The 25,896-nt window shown below is 42.6% G+C and overlaps 1 protein-coding gene across 1 annotated transcript in view; it reads left to right on the top strand.

Moving 5' to 3' along the window:
* The first annotated feature begins 1,019 nt into the window (after positions 1–1,019).
* Positions 1,020–25,896, top strand: part of SMCO2 (single-pass membrane protein with coiled-coil domains 2) — a 49,988-nt gene continuing 25,111 nt past the window's right edge. The window contains exons 1-3 of the mRNA XM_049884845.1: positions 1,020–1,081; positions 16,228–16,371; positions 17,994–18,090. Of these exons, the coding sequence (XP_049740802.1) occupies positions 1,020–1,081; positions 16,228–16,371; positions 17,994–18,090 (303 nt within the window). The remainder of the gene's footprint in view (positions 1,082–16,227; positions 16,372–17,993; positions 18,091–25,896) is intronic.

The following is a 25,896-nucleotide window of genomic DNA, read 5'->3' on the forward strand; positions in this document are numbered from 1 at the left end:
CTCACTCTATAAATCTCATCAACCACATCATTCATTCAACAAATATTTGTCTATCTATACCAGTTCTTTATAGCTTAGGGTTGCCAGATTTAGCAAATAAAAATACAGGATGCCCAGTGGGGCAAATGGTTAAGCTCTTGACTATTAACTGAAAGGTTGGCAGTTTGAACCAACTCAAAGGTGCCTAAGAAGACAGACTTGGCAATCTGCTTCCAAAAGGTCACAGCCTTGAAAACCTATGGAGTGCAGTTCTACCCTGCATACATGAAGTCACCATGAGAAAGTCAGATAAATAACAAATACTTTTTAGTAGAAGTATCTACCATCGATATTTGGGACACATGTAATACTAAAAAATTATTTGTTTTCCTGAAATTCACATTTAATTGGGCATCCTGTACTTTACCTGGCAACCCCATTATAGGTTTTGACTTTCAGTTACTCATATCACTGCCTTAGCTTGGGATTCTAAAAAATGAAACAGAAACCACCGTTTCAAAACTAATAAAGTGCAACACAAGCTATCTAAGCTCAAATAGTCATAGCTGCAACTCATTCACACACATGTGTTCCAAGATAAGAACATAAACTATTTTGCAGTAACTCCACAGCAAGACCACTTATTGTTCCAGAAGCTTGCCTACTTTACAAATTGGACCGATTGCTGCCCAGACTTTACTTAGTCCCACCCTGAAACCACCCCACCACTAATAGCTCCCTAGCAAAGCCCTCTTCCTAACCTCCTTGTTTTGTGATGTTCCTGGGACTCTGTCAAGATGGTGTTCTCCATTGCTTGGAAAGTTTAATAAATCTTGAAAAAGGCTTCCCTGGTGGTCTTTTGGGGGGCCCCCACAGCACCATCGACTCTCTACTTCCTAATTTGTAAATCAGTCTCTCTCATTCTCTACTTTTTTCCCTCTAATCCAGTCTCAGACAGACTGCTGAGCTCACCTCCAGAGTTCTTGATTCATTAGGTCTGGGGTGGGGTCTGGGGATCTGCATTTCTTGCAAGTCCCCAGATGATGCTGAAGCTGCTCGTCCAGGACCACACTTGGAGAACCACTGAGTTAGAGATTCTGGGGTAAGGGCTGGGCTGGAGCTTTTTTAAAGCTCCTCAGGTGATTCTAATATGCAGGCAGGGTTGAGAACACTGCTCTAATGGGTTTTCCACACTGTGGCTTTTTTGGAAAGCACAAATCTGAAAACTTTAAACTCTAAGTTTAAAACATGTTAATGGCATCTCCCTGTCCTCAGGGTTAGGTATAGCCCCTTAACAAGGCTATGGGGCCTGCACGATGCATCCATGCTCACTCCTTCACTTTCGTCTCCGGCCCCATCTCAGACTACTTCACCACTGCATGGTCCATGATCCAGGCTTAGATGATCAACAGCAGTTGCCTGAGTTGAGCTTGTTCCTATTCTCCTTGAGTTGTACATTCTGGGTCATTACTGGGAAAGTTCTCACCAAAGCACCTGTTCACCTGGCTAACCCTCACTTGTCCTTTAGAGCCTTGCTACTAAAAGTGTGGCCCATGGGCCAGAAGCATCACAGGATGCTTGTTAGAAATGCAGGGCCTCAGGCCTCACTCTAGACCACTGAACCAGAACCTGCATTCTAACAAGACCCCCCAGTGATTCATATGTATGCTAACTTTGAGAAACACTGCTTTCAAGCCCCTTGTAGACATACTTCTTATGGATTTCTGCTTTTGAGCCCCAAAGACTCAGCCAGGTGCCTCTCTGATCTGCCCCATGGTGACCTTCCCTAACCCAACCCAGTGCCGTCGAGTCGATTCCAACTCATAGTGACCCTATAGGACAGAGTAGAACTGCCCCATAGAGCTTCCAAGGAGTGCCTGGAGGATTTGAACTGCCGATCTTTTGGTTAGCAGCCATAGCACTTAACCTAGCACTGACATATTGCATCTGACCATCACCCCACTGGACAGGCAGTTCCTTGGTGGTTGGAGCTGTATGTCCCTTCATTTTTGTATCGTCCTGCCCAGCATAGTACCTAGCACTGTTCTAGCAGATGCTCAGTAAATAGTTGTTGATTAAAATACATATTTTTTGAAATAGGTGAAGTAGAAAAGGCACCAGCTTCTCAGTTAAGGGAAATTTGCTCTTAAATTCTTGCTTTGCCACTCACTAATTGCACTGGATAAGTCACTAACCTCTCAGAACACTAACTACCCTAGAAGTTGTTAGGATTAATGGCATAATAAATATAAACTCAGATCACAAGGTCAGAGTGGCACAATAAATATGAGTAGACTCCCTCTTGGTTGAAGGAGCCCTGTTGGTGCAGTGGTTAAGCGCTCGGCTGCCAACTGAAAGTTTGGTGGTTCAAAACCACCAGCCACGTCACAGAAGAAAGATGTGGCAGTCTGCTTCTGTAAAGATTTACAGCCTTGGAAACTGTATTGTCCTGTAGGGTCACTATGAGTCAGAATTGACTCAGTGGCAATGGGTTTGGTTTGGATTCCCTCTTGGCTCTCCCAGGCAGCTAGACTTTACTACTGTGTTTAGTAGAATACATACTACTTGTTGATACAGCAAGAGTAGTCATATTGAATTTAATACCATTTTTTTCCTGCTCACCCCCAACCACTGTGTAAAAGCAAGAACAAATAAAAGAATCAACCTGAAATATTTTTTCTCTGCTCTTTCTCTGCATTCTTTGTCAGAATGACAAAACTCAACTTGGGCCATCAGATTTTTATGCAAGGGATCCCAGCCAGGCTCTGCTCCAGAAGCCAGAAAAATGTTAATCCTCTCTTCCAATCTCTACTCCCCCTGGCCCCCCTCGCCCCCCCCCCCCACCAATATCCTAAACAAAAGTAAAGAAGGGCACCTTTTATAATGTTATTCAAGGTAGGGCAGTAAATTAATGACCGTTAGGCATAATAATTTGTTTTATACTGTTGTTGTTAGCTGCCTTCAAGTGGGTCTCTGACTCATGGTGACCTCTTTCATTACAGAGTAGAACTGCCCCATACAGTTCTCTTGGCTGTGGTCTTTACAGAAGCAGATCACCACTCCTTTCTTCTTCTGAACTGCTGGCTGGGTTCAAACAGCTGGCCTTTAGGTTAGCAGCCGATCATGAATCACTTGTGCTACCCAGGCTCCTTTTAGACATACTAGCTGTTTTGGGTAGGGACAAAGTATTCCATCACTTTCTGAAAAAAATAATGGATTGAAACAAGTTGACAAGATCTCTCAATTATAAAGAACTTCTCTGCAAAAAATAAGTTATTAAAACTAATTGCAAATAATACTGGAAACTGCTGGTTGAGGGTTTGGATTAAGAGACTTGCAGAAGAGAGTAATGGGGCCCTTCTCCTTGCTTTTCCTTCCTGGAAATTTTTTTTGCATAAAAGAGATTTGGTTTAAGTTAAATATAACACTAGTGGATTTATACAGAATTAGTTCTCATCTGTCGCCTTGAAGGAGGAAAGTTAAAACACCTGATATAAACCCATTGAGCAATTCATTGGTAATACAAATACATCTCACTCTTCTTTCTATACAGTGCAATTCAATTTCTCTGGTTGGGTATTTCTATTCATCCCACAGCAGAACCACTGGCTCTTAAAAAGTCAGTTTTCCCTTTGGAGAGCATAAAGAAGGGTGCTTGGCCCCTGACTCATGGCCACCCCACATACAAGAGAACAAAATGCCGCTTGGGACCATTGTGATCTAATTGTTGTGAGCCAAAGGCTGGCTTTCAGGCTTTTCATTGGCTGGCTTTCAGAAGTAAGATCTTGGGGACTTTCCTTCCAGGTTCATCTTAGTCTGGAATCTTCTCCAAGTCTGTCCAGTATCATAGCAACATGCAAGCATCTACTGACAGATGGAGGCTATGCACGAGGTGCACTGGCAGGAATTCAAAGCCGAGCCTCCTGCATAAAAAAAAAATAGAAGGTGAAAATTCTACCAAGGAGTCACCACTGTCCCCGCAATACCTGGCTACCTGGGTCTAAGATCTCTAGCCATGTCACTCCTTCAGGCTTATTCAAAGACCTTAGCAGTTAGCTGCCTGCCTTTGCTGCCTCCCTCCTCTTTCTTACCTCTGTCTATTCATCTGCCAGTTTTAGCTCATGGCCCCTACTCCAATCATGTTTAATAACCTCTTGAGCTAATCTTATCAAATGCAGTGAGGAATCAATTCTGTGGACCACAAAGAGGGACATGGCATTCATCCAGCACATAGCTCTGTTCCTCTTAGGAGAGACATCCATGGAGGTCATTTCTCCTGGCAGCTTCAGTCTGTTCCTTACTGAGGGTCTTACCTGGTCATCTCAACTTATTCTCCTCAAGGCCATTGATGTGCTACTGATTCTGGTCTTCTTATCCCTTTGTCGGGTATCAGGCAACGTTGTATTTCTTCAGTAATCCTCATATCCACCTGCACCCGCACCTGCACCCTCACCCCACCCCACCCCAGACTAGGCTGGGGTGTCTGAGTAGCACCACTTGACCTGAACTGAGTTTGTTCTAATAATGCCCAGTTTTCACTGAAGATCTTTCACTGAACTTTATCAGTCAGCTTAGGCTTCTTCTTAGCTAGATCATTTGTTAGACTCTAATGCCAGTAGATCCAGGAACTTACTTCAGTACAGTGTGATGGATTTGTGTGTAAATTAACATTAATCTATATCAAAGGGGTTCTTAAGAATCCACACTTCAGGACTGGTTAATTAACACTTCAAGGACTGTATTTTGGAGAAGGGAGCACTTTCCAGAACAGAGAATTAATTACCTGGGAGATGTTAGAAATAATGTTCAGGTAGGGCCAAGATGATGGAGTAGTCAGAGGCTTCCGGTGATCCCTCTTACAATAAAGATCCAGAAAAACAAATAAAAGGATTATATATATGACAAGCTAGGAGCCCTGAACGTCAAAGGCAAAGTTAGAAAATGGACTGAGTGGCCAGGGGAGGAAGAGACAGTTCAGAAGTGGCGATGAGTTGCCAGGGCTGATTCGGTGGGAACCCTCAGGCACCAACCCCTGGAGTGACTGCTTCGGGGCTGGTGGTAGCATTGGACGCAGTTTCCTCAGGGAGAACCAGCCAGCCGCACAGCCTACTCACACCTCCAGAACCAGAGAAGAATGGTGCTCTCAGCAAAAGCTAAGTACTTGCATTTATTTTACCGTGACCCCAGCCCCAAAGTGGCTATCAATTTCCCTGGGCCTGAGATAGGTCTGGCTGCGAGCCCTGAGCCATTCTCCCAGCCTTAGAGAAGGAATAAATTAACAATTGGGGGAAAAGATAATCTGCCAGCTCCACTAATCTGGGGAGCTCAGGACAGAAGTGGCTCCTATCCAGGCACAAATGGTCCACGGACTTTGAATACCTTTCACCCCTGCATGGACCTGCGTGGGCCCATTTCAGGAGAATAGGCCCTTGTTGGCAGACTGCAACTGTTTCAGCTGTGCTGTCCAGAGGTGGGTGTTTGATGTTTGACACCGCTTTGCCTATTAAACAGGATCCTCATCTACCCACATCAGGGGCCTAAGGATTGGTAGCTCCACCCACAACACCTAGCCACCTGTGACAGGGACCAAGGATAAGTGGTAACTCCCAGTCCTTACAACCAAAAGCAGTGGGAGCCCGTGGTCCAGCTGCAGAACCCACCCGCCTGTGTGCTCTAGGGAACAGGGACGTGCTTTCCTCATAGACACTCACGGGATGGTTGTCAGCCCACTGCCATATTCAGAGCATGAGCCCTTCCTGCAACCAGATACCCGTACCTACACCAAACACCCCTGCCCCTCTAAGACTGTAGGACAGAGCCTGTACCACACACTTGATGACCGACTACCTGGACACCTGAGCTGATTCCATACAAGAAAAGTGAATGGACTCCTAGGCTCATATACCTGGTTACAACTCTAGCCATCTGGTGACGTGATGTTAAAGCTCTTTTTTTCTTTCCAGAAGAAATGCTGATTTTTTCTGACAGAATGTTCTTTTGTATAAAACAAGGATAAACCACATCTCAACCCTGCAATCTGCCAGCATTCCTTGTTTCTACAAAATGCATGCTAGACCACAAGACTATGTAGCAAAAAGTCCTTAGGAGCATTTGATGGGGAAAAGTGGAAAAAGCAGATCTCTGGGAAGCTAGGGCAACCCCAACAGCTGAGACAGATGAGAACACTAGAGCAGTCCTTATCTTTTCAGATCATCGTAAATCTTCTTATTCACAACATTCCCACTTGAGTCTTCATACTCTTCCTCAGAGTCAGGCTGCCATCCTTCTGACCCCTGCTAGAGTTTCAGCTTGGCCCACAAGGAGACAGCATCTTCAATCTGTGTCACTCAGCAAAATGGGCAGTGTTTGGGATGACCAACCACCTCATGTCATGAGCATTACGCCATTCAGAAAACTGCTGCTGGAAGGCCTTGGGCCCTTGGTAGGTGTAGTTTCCACAGATCTCACAGTTGTAGTTTATATTTAGGTCATGAAGCTTATGCAGCCAGTAGGGAATGGGTTTGCCATCCCAGCCAAGGGGCAGGTTTTTGGGGTTGTAAGTGATCCCATTCTCTTCTTCTTTACTTCCACTCCCACTGCGGGTGGGGTGTGGTGGGGTGGGGTGGGGCGGGGCTTCATAGACACATCCAAATTCCCTGAAGGCCGGAATTGCTGGGCTGAATACTGTGAGGACCATGGTCTCAAGGATCATCTAGATCAATGGGATAATATAGTTTATAAAGAAAATGTTCTACATTCTACTTGGGTGAGTAGCACTTGACATCTTAAAAGCTTGTGAGCAACCATCTGAGATACTCCACTGGTTTCACCCTGTCTGGAGCAAGGGCGAATGAAGAAAACCAAAGATACAAGGGAAAGATTAGTTCAAAGGACTAATGGACCGCAATTACCACAGCCTCCACCAGACTGAGTACAGCACAACTAGATGGCACTTGGCTACCACCGTTGACTGCTCTGACAGGGATCACAATTGAGGGTCCTGAACAGAGCTGGAGAATAATGTAGAACAAAATTCTAACTCACAAAAAAAGACCAGACTTAACTGGCCTGACAGAGACTGGAGAAACCCCAAGAGTATGGTCCCTGGACACCCTTTAGCTCTGTAATAAAGTCACTCCTGTGGGTAACCCTTTGAGCAAAGATTAGACAGGCCCATAAAACAAAAAGAGACTAAATGGGCACACCAGCCCTGGGGCAAGGATTAGAAGGCAGGAGGGGACAAGAAAGCTGGTAATAGGGAAGCAAGGTTGAGAAGCAAGACTGTTAACATATTGTGTGGTTGGTAACCAATGTCAGAAAACAATACGTGTACTAATTGTTTAATAAGAAGCTAGTTTGTTCTGTAAACTTTCATCTAAAGAAAAAAAAAAAAAGAATATCTGCCTGGACCACTGTGCTATTTTAAAGAACTATCTATATGGGATCAAATTGACAACAGTAACTTAGGAAGTTTAGGGGGCAGTGAGTTTATGTTAATGGAGGAGGACCAATATGGAAAAGGAGGGTGAGAATGGTTGCACAACTTGAATGGAATCACTGTCACTGAATTGTACATGTAGAAATTGTTGAATTGGTATATGTTCTGCCTTGTACATTTTCAACAACAAAAAAATAAAGTGCTAATGCAAAAAATTAAATAATAAAAATTATTAAACATGAAAAATAAGGATCTCCTAAAGTGTGCCTCATGATACACAAGTGCTTTGAGCACAGAAAAAGCTCTAGGCCCAAATAAGTGGAGAAACATAAGAGTACAATTGCCAAACTACTGCCCGCAAGAAATTCAATTATTAAAGGCTCTAACAATAAAAAAAAAAAGCAAAACGAAAAACAACTTTGCAATCAAGAAATCATATTATAAGCAGTTAAGATGTGAATATGTGATGAGCAATAGAGACAGCAACTACAGTCTCTGAAAATTTTGAAAATTTTTCATTAAAAGGAGGAGAGAGATAAGATGGCAGCCAAAGTACACAGTAAGGATTCTTTTTCTAAGAGAGGGGAAACAGGAGCAGGTTTGCAAAGAGGCAAAGTGACCATGCAGAGGCAGAGCTTGAAGATGTAAGAAATGCATTTATATGCCTGTTCTTTAAAGAAATTGTGGGAGCCTAGCAAAACACCAGAATGGGTACTCAAAAAGTTTTTGAAATTGCAGTTGATAATTACTGAAATATAATCCCCCCCCCCAAAAAAACAAGTAGCCCGTCAAGCCAGTTCTGACTCATGGTGACCCCACATGTGTCAGAGTAGAACTGTGCTCTTGTATGGTTTTCAGTGGCTGATTTTTTGGAAGTGGATCTCCAGGCCTTTCTTCAGAGTTGCCTCTGGGTAGACTTCAACCTCTAGCCTTTCATTTAGCAGTTGAGCACAGTAACCTTTTCCATCATCCAGGGACTCTCAGGAATGAACAAGGGATTTAATGAAGGCAGCCCTGGGAAAGAGCAGAAAAATTATTTCTCTGAGATAGGACAGGAGTGGGAGAGGATGAGTGGAAACACAAGGACATTCGAATGATGAGGAGGCTACACAAAGGAGTTGCTTGGCAGGGGAGAGAAGGAAAGACGAAGGCTCACATCACATGGCCTTGATCAGTGCAGCAATTCGGGAGGCGAGGTCACCGCGGGAGCTGGCAGCGTGTGGGAGTGGGGGCAGAGTGGGAAAGGAACCTGAGGAAGATAGAAAACAGCTGTTGTGGCCAATATGTCTGGGAGTCAACAGAGATGCATAAAAGTTTTGCTGAGTAACACTGAGACTCCAGCATGAAGAGTGACCATCTACAGTGGGACTTGAGGGCATGGCCTCTGGAACCTGGCTAATCGAGTTTGAATTCCAGCTCCATTCCTTATAGGCTTTGAGGCGGTAAGAATTAAATTAGGTGGTATATGTAAAGCACTTAGAAATGTGTGTGGCACATTAATAAGCAGTCAATAAGTGTTGGCTATTAAATTGTGATAGAACCAGTCATAAAGGCTCTGTGACTTATTTTTTTAATTCTGTTGTGTTTACATGACAGTTTACAGTGCACATTAGTTTCTCACTCAAAAATTTATACACAAACCGTTTTTTGACCTTGGTTGCAATCCCCGCAATGTGTCAGCACTCTCCCTCTTTCCACCCGGGTTCCGCGCCCGTGTCCATTCGTCCAGTTTTCCTGTCCTTTCCTGCCATCTTGTCTTTGCTTTTGGGCAGATGATGCCCATTAGGCCTTGTATACATGATTGAACTAAGAAGCATGTTTCCTACATGTGTTATTGTTGTTTTATACGTCTGTCTAATCTTTAGCTAAAAGGTGGACTTCGGGAGTGGCTTCAGTTTTGAGTTAGCAGGGTGTGGGGGGGTCATAGTCTCGGGGGTTCCTCCAGACTCTGTTAGACCAGTAAGTCTTTTGTGTGTGTGTGTGTGTGTGAATTTGAATTTTGTTTTACATTTTTCTCCTGCTCTGTCTCAAACCCTCTATTGTGATCCTTGTCAGAGAGGTCGGTGTTGGTAGCCAGGCACCATCTAGTTCTTCTGGGCTCAGGCTGGTAGAGGCTGTGTTTCATGTGGCCCTTTAATCCTCTGACATAATATTTTCCTTGTGTCTTTGGTTTTCTTCATTCTCCTTTGCTCCGGATGGAATGGGACCAATAGATGTATCTTAGATGGCCACTTGCAAGCTTTTAAGACTCCAGATGCTACTCACCAAAACAGGATGTAGAACATTTTCTTTATGAACTGTGTTATGCCAATTGATCTAGAAGTTCCCCGAGATCATTAATTTTTCTTAATGAAACATGTGGTCACCTGGGACAATCAAAGGTAGGAGCATAGTCATGAAATACAGTGGAGACTCAAGGACAGAAGACTGGTTCAGAGGTCCTTGTGGGAGGTCAGAAGGCGACAGAGTCTGGGTGCCTAACTAGGTTGTTGTTAGCTGCCATTAAGCCGGCTCAGACCCATGGCAACCTTATATATAACAGAACAAAAGTTTGCTCGGTCCTGTGCCATCCTTGGTGTGTTTGAGTATACTGTTGCGGCTACTGTGTAGTACCTCCCAACATACAGGGCTTATCTCCCAGCACTGTACAAGACAATATTCAGTTGTGATCCATCCAGTTTCATTGACTAATTTCTGGAAGTAGATCACCAGATCTTTCCTCATAGTCTGTCTTAGTCTTGAAGTTCTGCTGAAACCTGTCCACCATGGATGACCTTACTGGTATTTGAGATACCTGTGGCATAGCTTCTAGCATTATAGCAACACTCAAGCCACCACAGTATGACAAACAGAGAGGTGTTGGCCTAACTAGGTACGGGTGTAATAAAGCCCAAAGAAAAAATTTGAGACATCTGAACTTGAGCTCTGAGTTAAGAAAGTGCTCAGGGTGATGACAAGACCTAAAATGTTGCCATAAAAATCATGACGACCATATATGCATTTATTCATTCTATTCTTTCGACAAGCATTTTCTGAGTACTTACTAGACGCCAGCCACTGTTCTAGTGTTGGGGACATTGCTCCTCGTGGAGTACAAATTCCGGTTGGAGCACTAGCAATGTCTTCAGTTTTACCATAAACCCTTTCCTCATGTTACTGCCTGAATCTTATCAACAAACCAATTAGGTTAGTATTACCAAACACATTTTCAGACAAAGAAATTAAATGTTGCCCCTAAACAAACAGCTAGTAAATGACAAGACCAGGTTTTATCAAATACTGATCTGATTCTAAAAGTTCATACTTTAAAAAAATTTATATATTTCATCATCATGCTGCTGAATGATTTTGGAAACACAGAGAGGAAAGCCTTAAGAGTTGAAGGGCTTAAGACTTGCTGGGTCAGAATATTAGGCCGTTCTCCTGAGCACTGAGTTCCCCAAGAGCAGCGGAGAAGAGGAAGTACAGAGGGATAATGTGGCCCTGGCACTGAGGTCCTAGAGGGAGGTGAAACTGTTGTGGAGGGTGGGAAGAGGCAGTGTGGACTTCAAAGGAGAAAAGGCGACATAGCCTTACGGTAGGAGTGGCACTGGTTTGCAAGAAGATAAACTGCTGCCTGGTTTGCTCTGAGTGGGGATGGACTAGGGGTTCGGGAAGTCATGGCCTCCATTGTAGAAGGTCTTTGGGCTTCTGCACCTCTGTGAGGCTATCTAGAGAAAGTCAGATGCTTTGGTTCAGTTTAGGTGATGAACGGAGCAGGGATGGCCGAAGAAGCTGAGGTTGGAAGAGCAACCAAGACATCTACCATGGAAGAGCACCTACCATTTCAGAGACTAGTAGATGGATGGGCAGAGGACTGGAGCAGGAGACTGATTTGGTTTCCAAAAAGAAGTTGGCAAGCGAAGCACGAAAGCTTGCAGGCAGACTAGAGGTGCACATTAGAAGAAAGGCAGGAAAGTGCCACATGCCTGGAATCTTGTGAGAGGGGGTTGAAGGACCGCCTGTGCTGTGTTCCAAGTGGAATGCCAGGGAGGCAAAGTCCAACTGCAAACTTTCTGCCTAGGTACATGCTACACATGAATGGACTCCTCTCTGGGTTGAGTGCTGAGGAAAGGGAGCTCTGGCATCACTAGAACTTTCCAGGGAAACTTGCGCATTGTGAGTGTACTCCCATTGACTCAGAGGTATTTACGATTATCAAATTGAGAAGAGCAAGGATACAATCAGGTATATACTACTTTCACCCTACAATTTCATTATGACATTGTCAGGAGCCTATAGTGTCATCAAATCCCTGATAACTGGAGTCGTACCTTATTTCTGAGAATCCAAATTGTCCAGCTAAAACCAAAACTAAACCCATTGCTGTTGAGTCAATTTCGACTCAAAGCCACCTCCTCCAAGACAAGAGTGCAACTACCCCATACGGTTTCCAAGGAGTGGCTGGTGGAGTTGAACTATTAACCTGTTAGCAGCCATAGCTCTTAATCACTGCACCACCAGGGCTCCAGCTATCCCGCTGGCAGGTACTAAAGAGGGTAATCTGGATAGTCTGGCCTAAGAAAATTCCTGCAAAATACAAGTTAGAGACTTCATCAGCTGTCTCTTTAAATAATTGCTATTTTTCCTTTGACTAAAACTTTATGCTTCTTTCAAATTGTAATTTTAAAGGTTTTTATAGAGGGGGAGAGGAGGAGGAATTCTTTTCAGTTGTACCAAACAGTCCAAAAGGCCAATGGCATAAACATATAAAGAGATGTGGTATAGAGAGGTTGGAGAAAGAGTGCCTCCATTTTTGAAGGTCTAGAATACCAGTACTTGCAAACTTTACATGTACACAAATTACTTGGATCTTTATAAAATGCAGACTCTGATTCAGTGAGCCTTGGGAAGTGGGGGAGAGAGGGGAGTGAGATTCTTTGTGTCCTGCAAGCCCCCAGGTGATGCTGCTGGTCTGCAGACCAGACTTTGAGTAGTGAGAACCTAGACTACCATAACTGGTCAAAAATTAGCTTCAAAAGATGGCTTGTTTTTGAGGTAAGAGGCTAGTCAATCCATCCGTTAAAACATATTGGGCATCGATTCTGTGTATAATAGTAGGATGATTACAAAATTACAGCCAGAGTTTGAAGGTTTAAATTCTGACTCTACCACTCCCCAGCACTAAAACTTTTGGGCAAATCATGGGTCATATCTGAGTCTCAGTTTCTCCCTCTTTTTTTTTAATTTTATTGAGCTTTAGGTGAAAGTTTTTAGTGAAAATTAGTTTCACATTCAATAATTTATACACGAATCGTATAAATTATTGAATGTGAATCTAATTTTCACATTTTGCAATCCCCTCAATGTGTCAGCACTCTCCCCCTTTCCACCCTAGTTTCCCTGTGTCCATTCATCGAGTTTTCTTGTCCCTTTCTGTCTTCTCCTCTTGCTTTTGGCAGGTGTTGCCCATTTGGTTTCGTGTAGAGTCTCAGTTTCTTCATCCCAAAACATAGAGGTAATAAATAATAAGAACTGCTTTTGTTGACTAACCAAGGGCGGTTGTGAGAATCAAATAAAATAACTTAGTGAAAGTGCTTTATAAACAGAAAGTGCTGTATACGTACAAAGCTTTATCATTACTACTACTCCTGTGTTATTTAAAGCTAAAGAAACTTTACTAGTTGCTTCCATTTCCGTTGCTTTTATTTACTAGATAGAAAGATAAGATTATCAAGTGTTTACTATGTGCCTAAGCACAAATAAACATTATTTTCTTTATTCCTCATAACTCTAATAATATTAGTAGTACTCCCCACTCTAGAGATGCTAAAACTAACACGGAGGCCCAGGGCAGTAAGATTCTGCGCAGCTCCTAAGGGTTGATGCTAGGATATGAACTCATGAACTCAGCCAGCCCTTATTCACTATAATCAATTGATTCCTTGTAGCATACACCCACTGTCAGAGAAGAAGGAGATAGTCTAGGACAGGGGTCAGCAAACATTTGCTATAAAGGTCAAGATAGTAAATATTTTAGGCTTTGCCAACCAAATGGTCTCTGTCACAATCATTCAACTCGAAGTGTTGCAGTGTGAAAGCAGTCAGACAATACATAAAGGGATGGGCGTGGTTGTATTCCCATAAAAGTTTATTTACAGAAACAGGTGGCAGGCTAGGTTAGGCCTGCAGGTCATAGTTGGCTGGCCCCTAGTCTAGAAAATTGTGAGTTGTCCAATATGGTAGCCATTAACCACCATATTTAAATTAAATTTTAAAAAATGAATTTTTCAGTTTTACCAGCCACATTTCAAGGCTCAGTAGCCACACGTAGCTAGTGGCAACTGTATTTGACATTGCAGATAACATTTGCATCATCTTAGAACGTTCCATTGGAGATCCCTGGTCCAGGTTACCTTTGGTAGGTGTGGTGGGAAGGTGTTGCTTATGAACAGCTGTGAGGATATGGGTGGTCTGAGTTCTAGTTCTGTTAGTTAACCAGACATATAACTCTAACAAGTAAATCACAACATCTCCCAGAGCCTCGGTAGAATGGGAATAATGCCTTTGTCACAGTGTTATTGTGGGACTGAATGAGAAAATACGTGAAAAGCGCTTTATAATCTGTTAGATGCTGTACAAATGTGAGCCAACATTAGGATTCTAATTATTATTTGAAAATGTGAGAAAATGTATGGAGCCAGAATTGAGAGAACCAGGTTTTCTTTTAAATCAGTCTTGGAGAAGCCATTACGATGTCAGGGAGTGATCAAAATAGGAAATTATAATATTTGTACAGTATTCTCTACAGGAAAGAGACACTAAACCTGGCAGATCTCAGTGGCCATTCATCTTTCAGAGCTTAGAATCACCTTGGTAAGGCTTAACACCTTCAGGAAACAGATGAAACTGCCTGGACAGGAGCTGTGATGAAACTGGGCAGGGCACAGGCACAGTGTCCTTCCTGAGAGAGATCAAAGGTTTATTCTTCTTTGCCATGTTAAAGTTAAAGAGGATGGAGCTCTCTCACATCAAAGGTTTTGGCCTTTTGCTGTTGCTTTTCCTTCACAGGGGCCCCTGTGCACCACTTCCTCTGTGGATCTCCACACAGGTCAAGGACAAAGCTTATTTGCCCACAGAATGAGAGACCAGGCCCTTGTTTGCCCAAATGGTTCCAATATCACTGTGGATCCCAGTACCTCCCTCTTCCCCAGTCCTTCCTCCCCTGTTCCTAGTGCTGGCCATAAATCACCCTTCCAGAAAAATTCCTGCTATCACTTCTGTTCCCGTTATTCCACAATCTCCTCCACTGGAGCCTGTGCCTCAGGGTCCTGGAGGCATGGCCACCCTACCATTCTAAGCCAATCTACTACTATCACCCCTTTGAGTACATGGAGAAGGTCTCCTCTTTTTGGCCACGGGTACAACCCTTCTGACTTCAGCCAATAGCTAGGACTTGTGAGGAGTCCTGGTGGTTAAGCTCTTGACTGGTAATCAAAAAATCAGCAGTTTGAACCCACTAGTCACTCCACTGGAATCGATTCGATGGCAGTGGGTTAGTGGGTTAGTCACTCCACGGGAGAAAGATGTGGCAGTCTGCTTCTGTGAAGATTACAACCTTGGAAACCCTATAGGGGCAGTTCTACCCTGTCCTGTAGGGTCACTATGAGTTGGAATTGACTCGACAGCAGCTGGTTTGGTTTGTATTTAACATCTATTCTTTCCTTATAATCTTCCTAGAGCCTGTCTCAACCCTCCCTACCTTCTTTCCTATTTCCTTTTGCCTTTATTTTTCTTCACAAATTCAGTGCTCTGCTCTTGAGCTAAGACTTAACCTACCAGGTTGGGGGCGGGTTCCTGTCTCACACACAGCTTGGTGGCAGTACATATCCATTGAACCTTCAGAAAAGTAATTTGGGAATTATCTTTCCAAATCTTTAAAAATGTTTATACATCTTGGGCCAGTAATTCCACTTCTCAGGCGGTTTCCTAAGTAAATAATTAGGGATGTACTAAAAATTAATAAACAAAGGTATCTATTACTGTATTGTTTATAACTGTGAAATACTAGAAATAACCTAATAGTCAACAATGGGTAAATATTTAAAATAAATACAAAATTTAGAAATTAAAAGGAATATAGCAAAATATTAAAAGTGATGACATGTGGATATCTCTGGGGTTATCTCTGATTATCACTGGAGTGTCAGTGGTTTTTATTCTTTCTCCTTTTCTATTGTTTATAATTTGTACATTATTATGTAATCAGAAAGAAGCTATTACAATCTCGCTATTATATATCCCTTTGTAACATTCTGGAGTCCCTGGGTTAATGGTTAAAGTGTTTGGCAGCTAACTGAAAGGTTGGAAGTTCGAGTCTACCCAGAGGTGCCTCAGAAGAAAGGTCTGGCAATCTACTTCTGAAAAAGCAGCCATCATAAACCCTACAGAGTACAGTTCTACTCTGACACACATGGAGTCACCATGAGTTGAATCAACTTGACCAGAACTGGTTGATGTAGTTTTTAATTTTTTTTTTTTAAATGATATTCCCATTTAAGGTTTTGAAGCACACATTTACGTGCTCAGACAACCCTCGCATTAACCAGAGAAGTCCTCAGGGACAGCCACGTGAGACTCTCTAATATATATCTGAATAAAGAAACCTAAGAACTTGCTTTGGGGTCCCTTACAATTGACCACCAGTTTTGGAAGGGATAAGGTTTGGAGAGGGGTTATTTCTCTGACAGAGAAAAAAAGCTGATATGAGGATAGGCAATGTAGTTGCCAATTCTACTGGGAAACTGCTCGTGTCATCATTGCCTCTGTAGTGCTGAAGGCATTGCTCTCACACCAACAAATCTAAATGACAAGATGTCTCTGCAGATGAAGACAGCTGGGGATGAACACCAACAACTGACCGAGAACGACAGCTTTCTCCAAAGCATCAATGCAGCTGAAGGTGCAAGGCTGAAGTAAGTCAGAGCTGAGCTCACAGGAGCAGTCTCTCGGGTACTGTCTGGAGACATTCCTCACGGCAGTGGGATGCAAATAATGAGATTTCCGTGTTCAGGGTCTGAGCTGACATTCTCTCTACAATTCATCTAATTTTGATCTCATGAATATTTATTGTTGCCCAACTCTGTGTCAGGCCCTGTGAGACACCAAAGGGGTCTATGATTTCTATTCAGCTGATGTCTAAGCAGATGTCTAAGCAGACATCAGTCGAATAGAAATTGTCAGGATCCTAATGTCGATTTGGGAAAATACTTTATTTCATGGTTTCATTATCTTTACCAGCTAAGGCTATAAACCATTTAAAATACTTTCTGGAGTGGAGAGAATACAAATATTTATATAAATACATATAAATCCAAACCAAACCCATTGTTGTCGAGTTGATTCCCACTTATAGCGACCCTACAGGACAGAGAGAACTGACCCATAGGGTTTCCAAGGAATGTCTGGTGGCTTCGAACTCCCCATTTTTTTTTGGTTAGCAGCCGAGCTCTTAATCACTGTGCTACCAGGGCTCCATAAATACATTTGTTAATACACAGTAGAAGTATGTATTAGCATTTTAAAAAGGACAACCTTTATAAAATATATATATATATAAAAAACCAAAGCAAACCCACTGCCATCGAGTCGATTCTGACTCATAGCGATCCTAAAGGACAGGGTAGAATTGCCCCCGTAGAGTTTCCAAGGAGCACCTGGTGGATTTGAACTGCCGACCTTTTGGTTAGCAGCTGTAGCACTTAACCACTACACCACCAGGGTTTCCATATATATATATATATATGTATATATATATATAGTGGTGCAAATGGTTAAGTGCTCCACTATGAGCTAAAAGTTTGGTGGTTAGAACCTACCTAGAGATGCCTTGAAATAGAGGCCTGGCAATCTGTTTCTGAAAGGTCACAGCCTTGAAAACCCTATGGAGTAGTTCTACTTTGCATACAGGGATCATCATTTTTCAGAATTGAGTCAACAGCAACTAACAACAATAACATACTAATTTATACATAGATTCTCTCTGGAAGACTGAAGAAACTAGTAAGCATTATCAAGGATGGGGGGAGAGTTGGGGACTAGAGATCAAGAAGGTATTATATATTATAGACTTACTGCTCTCAGCACAGTCTTTTGAACCATATGTTTTTTTTTAACTCTGCCTTTTAAAATAGAGTATGTATTTATTCATTTATTTACTTATCTATTTTGCACACACATTTACACATACATATATACACAGCTGTAATGACTTTCTCTGTCCTGTAGGGTCACTATGAGTTGGAATCAACTCGATGGCAGTGGGTTTGGTTTGGGTTTGGTAATGACTTTGGAATTCCACTGTTAAATCACTGATTCAGTCAACGAATATTTACCTAGCCCCTGTATTCCTATTTGTGCAATCCATATAGGAGCCTAGGCATTATTCACACAGAATGAACTCAGTTCAAGGATTTCAGCAGGTGCTCTTTGGGGCCAGGGAAGATCCTAGTGTTCTCGCTTTAGAAAGGTTTAAAGCAGGCCTAAACTCTGGGCCTAAGGCATAATACAGATTCTGTTTGGATTGTGTGGCTTGCAGCTTGCAAAGCAAAATTACCAAAATGGACCACGTCTTGGACCGATCAGATGATGAGGACATTTTCTCTGAAAACCCTCAAAATGACTTCCTTCACCAGGTGGAGACCAAAAAATGGGTAAGGGAAAGACTTAAATGTCACAGTGAGTGAAGACAAGAACTTCACATCTCATATCTCAATGCAGTAAGAATATATCTGAGGGTGTCCTTGTAGTAGGTGCTAGAAATTCAGGGCTGGAAACCAGGAGGGAGGCAGGGGATGGTGTTTCTGGATTGTGGGCCGCTGTTACCACATGAGGCACTTATTTGCCTTCTCATACAAAAGAAAAAAAAGTGCATTACATATTATTTTTATCCCTGGGACTTATGAAATAACTGGCATTTTACATTAAATCACTATATGCAAAATCGCCCCCTGCTCACAGACTATCTTCCAATAAAACGTATCAGAGAGATCTGTTTACTCCTAATTGTGTGACTCTCAGTCTTTGAACTTCAGTCACCTGGCTGACACGGAATTGTCCTGGATACACCTGGGGTTGTCCTGGAAAGACGTTATGCTTTCACCACCATTTTCAAAACATACTGCCTGCTGCCGTCGAGTCAATTCCGAGTCATAGTGATCCTATAGGGCAGAGTAGAACTGCCCCACAGAGTTTCCAAGGAGCGACTGGCGGATTCAAACTGCTGACTTTTTGGTTAGCAGCTGTAGCACTTAACCACTACGCCACCAGGGTTTCCTTCAAAACATAGGCATAGCAAAAACCCCTTTTTTTTAGATACACAAATCCTTCCATAGTTTTTACAGACTATTGGCTAAAGAGGCAGATGGTTTACACCAGTCAGAAACACATAAGGGAAGCATGAAGAGCTGAGCTTCCCATTTGCAGGCTTAGCAGTCCCTCCCCACCCCGCAAAGAAGCTCATTGTCTCTTTGTCCATTTCTCTTTTGAATACATTTTGGATTTGGGGATGGCTAACTCTGCAAACCCAGGGAAGGAAAAAGCCCCAAAAGAAGAGAGAGAGCGCCCAAACACATGCGAGAGCACTTTTATGGGGGGAAAAAAAGAATAACAGAAACCGAATAAGGAAGGGAGTCTGAGGATAGAGTTTTTAAAAAGCTTGAAGTTGGGGAAAGAAAATAGGGAAATTGAGGTGAGAAGGTTATGATTTTAGGGAACACGGAATTGAAAGTACTACTTCATAAATAATATCACCTGATTCTCTAAAGGGGGTACCTGCCCCTGGACCCCAGAAAAGGGCTGCTTCCATTAGACTAGCTTTGGTGCAACACGTTCCCTGCAGTCATGGTTCAACGTGCCCAGCTGAATCCTGTTAGGCTGTGTACTGTGATACCATGTCTCACTGACCCAGGACAGATAAGTCTAATTAGATAATGAAATGACTCACTCTGTAAGAGTTTATCAATCAATCCATACTCTCAAGGTATAAGGCATTATAGACTATTTTTTATAAATTCCACATCAGGGCATATGATTTAACTAAAGGTTTTTGAAAATTTATAATTGTATTACCTTATATTAATTTTTCCACATATTATATAATTCTATTTATATGAAATATCCACAATAGATAAATCCAGACAGACAGAAAGCAGATGGGTGGTTGCCCAAGGCAGAGGGGAGGAAAGAGAGGGCAGGAGCTGCATAATGAATATGGGGATTCCTTATACAGTAATGAAAGGCTTAAGTACTAGATAGAGGTGGGGTTTGGACAACACTGTGAATGTACTAAATGCCAATGAATTGTTTTCACTTTAAAACTGTTAATTTATGCTATGTGAATTTCACCTTAATAAAAAAGAAAGAGAGAGAGGAAGGAAGAAATGAAAGCAGGCAGGCAGGTGAGTGGGAGGGAGGGAAAGAGGGGAGGAAGGAAGGAAATAATATGTGGAATAGCCTGGTGCCAAAATTCTAGCAAATTATTTCCACTGCTTAGTTTTCTAATTATGGAGTATTTCTTTTGCTGCTGTTGTTTTTAGGTGCCATCGAGTTGGTTCCAACTCACAGCAACCCTATGCACAACAGAATGAAACACTGCCAGATCCTGTGCCATCCTCACAATCTTTGCTATGCTTGAGCCCATTGTTGCAGCCACTGTGTCAATCCACCTCATTGAGGGTCTTTCTCTTTTTCGCTGACCCTCTACCAAGTATGATGTCCTTCTCTAGGGACCGTCCGGGGACTTCTCCTGATAACATGTCCAAAGTATGTGAGACTAGTCTCACCATCCTTGCTTCTAAGGAACATTCTGGTTGTACTTCCTCCAAGGCAGATTTGTTTGTTCTTCTGTATATTCACTTTGCTTTCCCCTCCATTAGAAAGTTCTATACCAGTACCATTTATTCCCTCTTTTATTGTTCTGACGTTGCTGTCATTTACAGATTAACCTCTCTGGTTCCCTGTTGAAACTGTTTTGGTTTTGGTTAGTCCTTGAGAGTTCATTTCCTACATTGGTATCTGGCTGGTACAATCTTGCATCCTAGATTCAGGCTGTGCTCTGATGTTTGTTCTCAGACTGAAGGACTCCCTTTAATAATTCTTGCAAGTTTGGTTTGGTTTTTACATATTCCCTTCATTTCTGTTTATCTGGAAACGTCCTAATTTCACCATCATATTTGAATGAAAGTTTTGCAGAATATATTATTCTTGCTTGGCAATTTTTTTCTTTCAAGGTTTTATATGTGTCAACCCATTGCCTTATTGCCAGCATGGTTTCTGCCAAATAATCAGAATTTAATCTTATTGTTTCTTCTCTGTATGTGACTTTTTGTTTTTTCTAGAGCTGCTTGCAGGATTTTTTATGTTTCTTTGGTTTTAGAGAGTGTGATTATGATATGCTTGGTATTTTTCTTTTGGGGTCTATCCTATATGGGGTTTGTTAAGCTCCTTGGATAGTCAGCTTTTCATCACTCATGATATTAGGGAAGTTTTCTGTCAGCAATTCTTCAGCAATCCTCTCTGTGTTTTTCATTTTTTCTCCCTGTTCTGGAACTCTGGGCACTCGCAAATTTTTGCTTTTGATTTTATCCCACACAATTCTCAGGGTTTCTTCATTTTTCTTCATTCTGTTTTCTGATTTTTCCTCAAACAGATTTGTATCCAAGTGTTTGCCTTCAATTTTGCTGATTCTGTCTTCCATCATTTTGAATCTGCTCCTCAGCCCTTCTATGACACTGTACATTTCTGAAATCTTATTGTTTATCTTTTGGATTTCTAATTGTTCTTTTCGTATGATTTCTAGTTGTGAATTTATTTTGCATTTTGTTCCTGTATTACTTTCCTAAATTGTTCCATTTTTCTGTGAATTTGTCTGCCTTTTCCATAAATTTGTCTATTTTTTCCTCATTTTTGTTGTCTGCTTTTTGCTTTAACTCTTGGATTGCTCTGAATATTAGAAATTTGAATTCCCTGTCAGGTAGTTCTAGTGCTTTTTCTTCTATTGGAAAGTCATCTGGTGTTTTATTTTGGACACCTACTAGAACAATCCTGTCCCATTTTTAATACGTTTTGATATTGTCTGATACCTTTGGGACACTCAGTAGTTATTTTCTTCATTTCTCGGTCGTAGATTTGTTTGTTTCATCCTGCTTTTTTGATTTATTTGGTTACATCTGAGCAGGTTGGCTACGCGTGCTTTGCTGTTTGCAGTCACGATGCTTTTCACCTTCTTGTCCAATGGGAAGAGCCAGTCATTCAGCTATGGTGCAGCAGGGCAGGTCTAGCTGAAGAGGAGGGGCTGGGATGGGTTGTTTGTGGCACATACTAGGGCCAACAGGGTGGGCCAGGAATCAGTGCTGGACAGGTTCCAGTAGGCTGTGCCTGTGCTGTTCAGAGGTGTGATGTTCACTGCACAGCACAGGTAGACAGGGAAGAGGGCGGAGGTTGTGATGTGTGGAGCTAATAGGGTATGGGAAAGAGGAGAGAGAAACAAACAAGCCAAAAACAAACAAGCAAAGAACAACAAAAAAAAAAGTGCCAAGGGAGAGTACCATTGGAGTGGATAGGTGAAAAACTGAGAAATGGAAAAAAGGAAAAAAAAAGAAAGAAAAAAAAGGGAAAAAGAAGAAAAAAATAATCAGATAAAAATTTGGAAAAGAAAAGCCCCCAGGAGTACTGGATTCCCACCAGTGGGGCTGCTAAGACCAGGGCAGTGGTTCCAAGACTGTGCAGTACAGCCTGGCTAGAGGGGGTATAGATGTCACACAGCACCATGTATTCAGGAGACAGGAAAAGAAGATAAGTGTAGAGAGATAAGAACTGAGAAATGAAGAAAGGAAGGAAAAAAGAGAGAAAAGAAAGAAAGAAGAAAACAAAAAAGAAATACCTCTAGGGATCCCACTTACGTGGCTGTGATGATTTGGGGAGTGGCTCCTTAGCCATGCAGTGCAGGCCGGCTAGAAGGGGCTCCCAAGCTGTGAAAAGAAAAAGAAAACAAACAAAACAGAACAAAGCAAAACAAGGGGATAAAAAGCCCCACGGATCCCACCAGCGTGGTGTGGCAGGCTGGGGGACTGGCTCCCAGATTTTCAAGAAAAAGCAAAGCTGGCTCACGGAGCCAGGTGTTCCAGAGAAAGGTGGGGGAGATAGTAGGAGGCACAGAAGAAACCAAAAGAAAAGAGACAGAAAGAACCAACACCAGCTCAGGGTTCCAGCCAGTGTGGGCAGGGCGAATCCAAGCAGCCTGAGGTCAAAACAGTGGCCTCCCATCCAAGAGACTGCGGCTGGTGGGAAGCAGAGGAGGTGGCGGGGGGGTGGCGGAGGGGGAGAAGGGGGGCATTAAGAAAGCATATATCACTGGTTACCAGGTGCTCTGTTTCCTGCTGGGAACTTCATGAAGCACTTTCCTGTACTCCCTGTCCATGTGTGGGGTGAATCCAAGCGGCAGGGAGGCTGCACTTTCCGGCTGTCGGAGCCACCGCAGCCAGCCAGGAAGCACAGAGGTAGACCAGCGGGGAGAGAATTGGGGGGTGGGAAAGCATGTATTGCTGGTTACCAGGTGCTCTGTCTCCTGCTGGGAGCTCTTAAGCTGCTTTCCCATGCTCCCTGTGTGCTGATCCCTAACTGGAGTCCAAGATGGCGGGTCCATGTTGTACTAGCCAATGGGGCCCTCGGCGCATATGTCTCCTCACTGTCTGTCCTCTGTCAGTTTTATTCCATTAGGTGCTTGGCTGAGTTCTTTATCTCTTTATTTGACACTTCAGGTTCCAGGAATGATATTTGTCTCTGTTTTACTGTTTTTCGGGTCTTTGCTATGGCGCCATGTTGGCTGGAAGCCCTCATATTAATTTTTTTTATATTACCTTGGGGCCCTGGTGGAGCAGTGGTTAAGAGCTCAACGGTTAACCAGAAGGTCAGCAGTTTGAATCCATCAGTCCTCCTTGGAAACCCTATGGGACAGTCCTACTCTGACCTATAGGGTTGCTAGGGGTAGGAATTAACTCGATGGCAACAGGTTTGGTTTTCTGGTTATATTAATTTATATATGTGAAAAATTCTACAGTAATATAAAAATATATCATGGGCAGTTACATAATTAGCAAATAATTATTAATTTGATTCTCTCTTTAAAAAAAAAAGACAAATAACTTCCCTACTTATATAACTTCCTTATACAAGGCAGAAACTTTTTTAATTCCCTGAAAGCAAACCAGGAGGCCTCTACTTTGCATAATTTTATATTTGTCATTTTTATAAGAGAAGATCATGAGATTTAAAGAGGATCAGGGTCAGAAAAAACTAATTTTTTTTCCCTGTTTCTTTAACTCTTTTTAAATTTTATTGTGCTTTAGGTGAAAGTTTTCAGCTTAAGATAATTTCTCATTCAAAAATTTATACACATATTGCTTTGTGACTTTGATTGCAATTCCTGCAATGTGATAGCACTTTCCCCCTTTCCATCCCAGGTCCCTGTGTCCATTTGTCCAGTTCCTGTCCCTTCCTGCCTTCTTGCTTTTGGGCAGGAGTTGCCCATTTGGTCTTGTATATTTGATTGAATTAAGAAGCATATTCCTCACATGTGTTATTGTTTGTTTTATAGGCCTGTCTGATCTTTTTTTTTATTGTGCTTTAAGTGAACGTTTACAAATCAAGTCAGTCTCTCATACCAAAATTTATATACATCTTGCTATATACTCCTAGTTGCTCTCCCCCTAATGAGACAGCACACCCCTTCTCTCCACTCTCTGTTTTCTTGTCCATTCAGCCAGCCTCTGACCCCCCTGCCCTCTCATCTCCCTTCCAGACAGGAGCTGCACACATAGTCTCATGTGTCCACTTGATCCAAGAAGCTCACTCCTCACCAGTATCATTTTCTATCCCATAGGCCAGTGGAATTCCTGTCTGAAGAGTTGGCTTTGGGAGTGGTTCCTGTCCTAGGCTAACAGAAGGTCTGGGGACCATGACCTCTGGGGTCCTTCTAGTCTCAGTCAGACCATTAAGTCTGGTCTTTTTATGAGAATTTGAGGTCTGCGTCCCACTGCTCTCCTGCTCCCTTAGGGGTTCTCTGTTGTGTTCCCTGTCAGGGCAGTCATCGGTTGTAGCCGGGTACCATTTAGTTCTTCTGGTCTCAGGCTGATGTAGTCTGTGGTTTACGTGGCCCTTTCTGTCTCTTGGGCCCATAATTACCTTGTATCTTTGGTGTTCTTCATTCTCCTTTGCTCCAGGTGGGTTGAGACCAATTGATGCACCTTAGATGGCAGCTTGCTAGCAAGAAAAAACAAAATTAAAAAAAAAAAATCAACTCTTGGTTTAATTAACAAAATAGACTTTAACCGGGCTGCTAAAGCTGCCATCAAAGCCCCTCCCAAATATTGATAAATGAATATCTTGCTCTGTTTTCATATTTTCTGATCCCTGGTACTGCTGTATGCAGTGCCAATTTTGGATGTTGGGTGAGTGAATAGACTTTCCTATGTCCTGCTTTGTTTGCATCTGTAAAATTAGAATATATTTCCCCACTTCTGAAGTCTGTTTATCCTAAAACCATTTATTGAGCATCCACTGTGTGCTAGGCACTTTATCATGCTGGGAATGCAGAGGTTAAAAATATTCTTTCCCCTCAGTGAGCTCATAGGCTAGGAGTGACTCAGACAAGAAAACTGAAAAGTCTGAGAAAATGCATGATAAAAGTAGTTGAGGTGCTAGGGAAGTACGTGGGAGGGGCTGGTAGAGGGGAATGATTGAGATGATGATACCTGAGTTTCGAAGGATAAATTGGATGGAAGAAAAGCATTTCAGAAAGAAGGACCATGCAAAGACATAGGGGGCCAAAGAGATTTTTTTTTTTTCTGGAAAGAGGAAGGATGAAGGAAAAGGCGTGGCAGGCTGTCAGGATTGGCCCACGGTCCATGGGAGGCACACACAGTTAAGTGATTGACTACTAGCTGAAAGGCTGGCAGTTCAAACCCACCCAGAGGCACCTTAGAAGACAGGCCTGAAGATCTGCATCCAAAAGGTCACAGCCGTGAAAACCCTATGACAGTTCTACTCTGCAGCACTTGGGGTTGTCAAGAGTTGGATAAACTCAACAGCGACTAACAACAGCAACCATGCTAATGAGGTGGCAGACCAGTTGGGATCAGACTACAATCCAGGACTTTAATGGAAGTCAAGAATTGATAAGAACCCAAAGTAAAGCACTGACTGGCAGCAGAGATGCCATGGGGATGGGGAAAAAGGACAAGAATTTAAAAGGTAGACATTATTGGGCTAGATTCACTGGGTGGTGCAAAAGTTAATACACTTTAAATGCTAACAAGCGGCCATCTAACATGCATCAATTGGACTCAACCCACCTGGATCAAAGGAGAATGAAGAACACCAAGGTCACAAGATAATTATGAGCCCAAGAGACAGAAAGGGCCACAAGAACTAGAGACTTACAT

This window comes from Elephas maximus, chromosome 4 (assembly GCF_024166365.1).
Source record: "Elephas maximus indicus isolate mEleMax1 chromosome 4, mEleMax1 primary haplotype, whole genome shotgun sequence".
NCBI lineage: Eukaryota > Metazoa > Chordata > Mammalia > Proboscidea > Elephantidae > Elephas > Elephas maximus.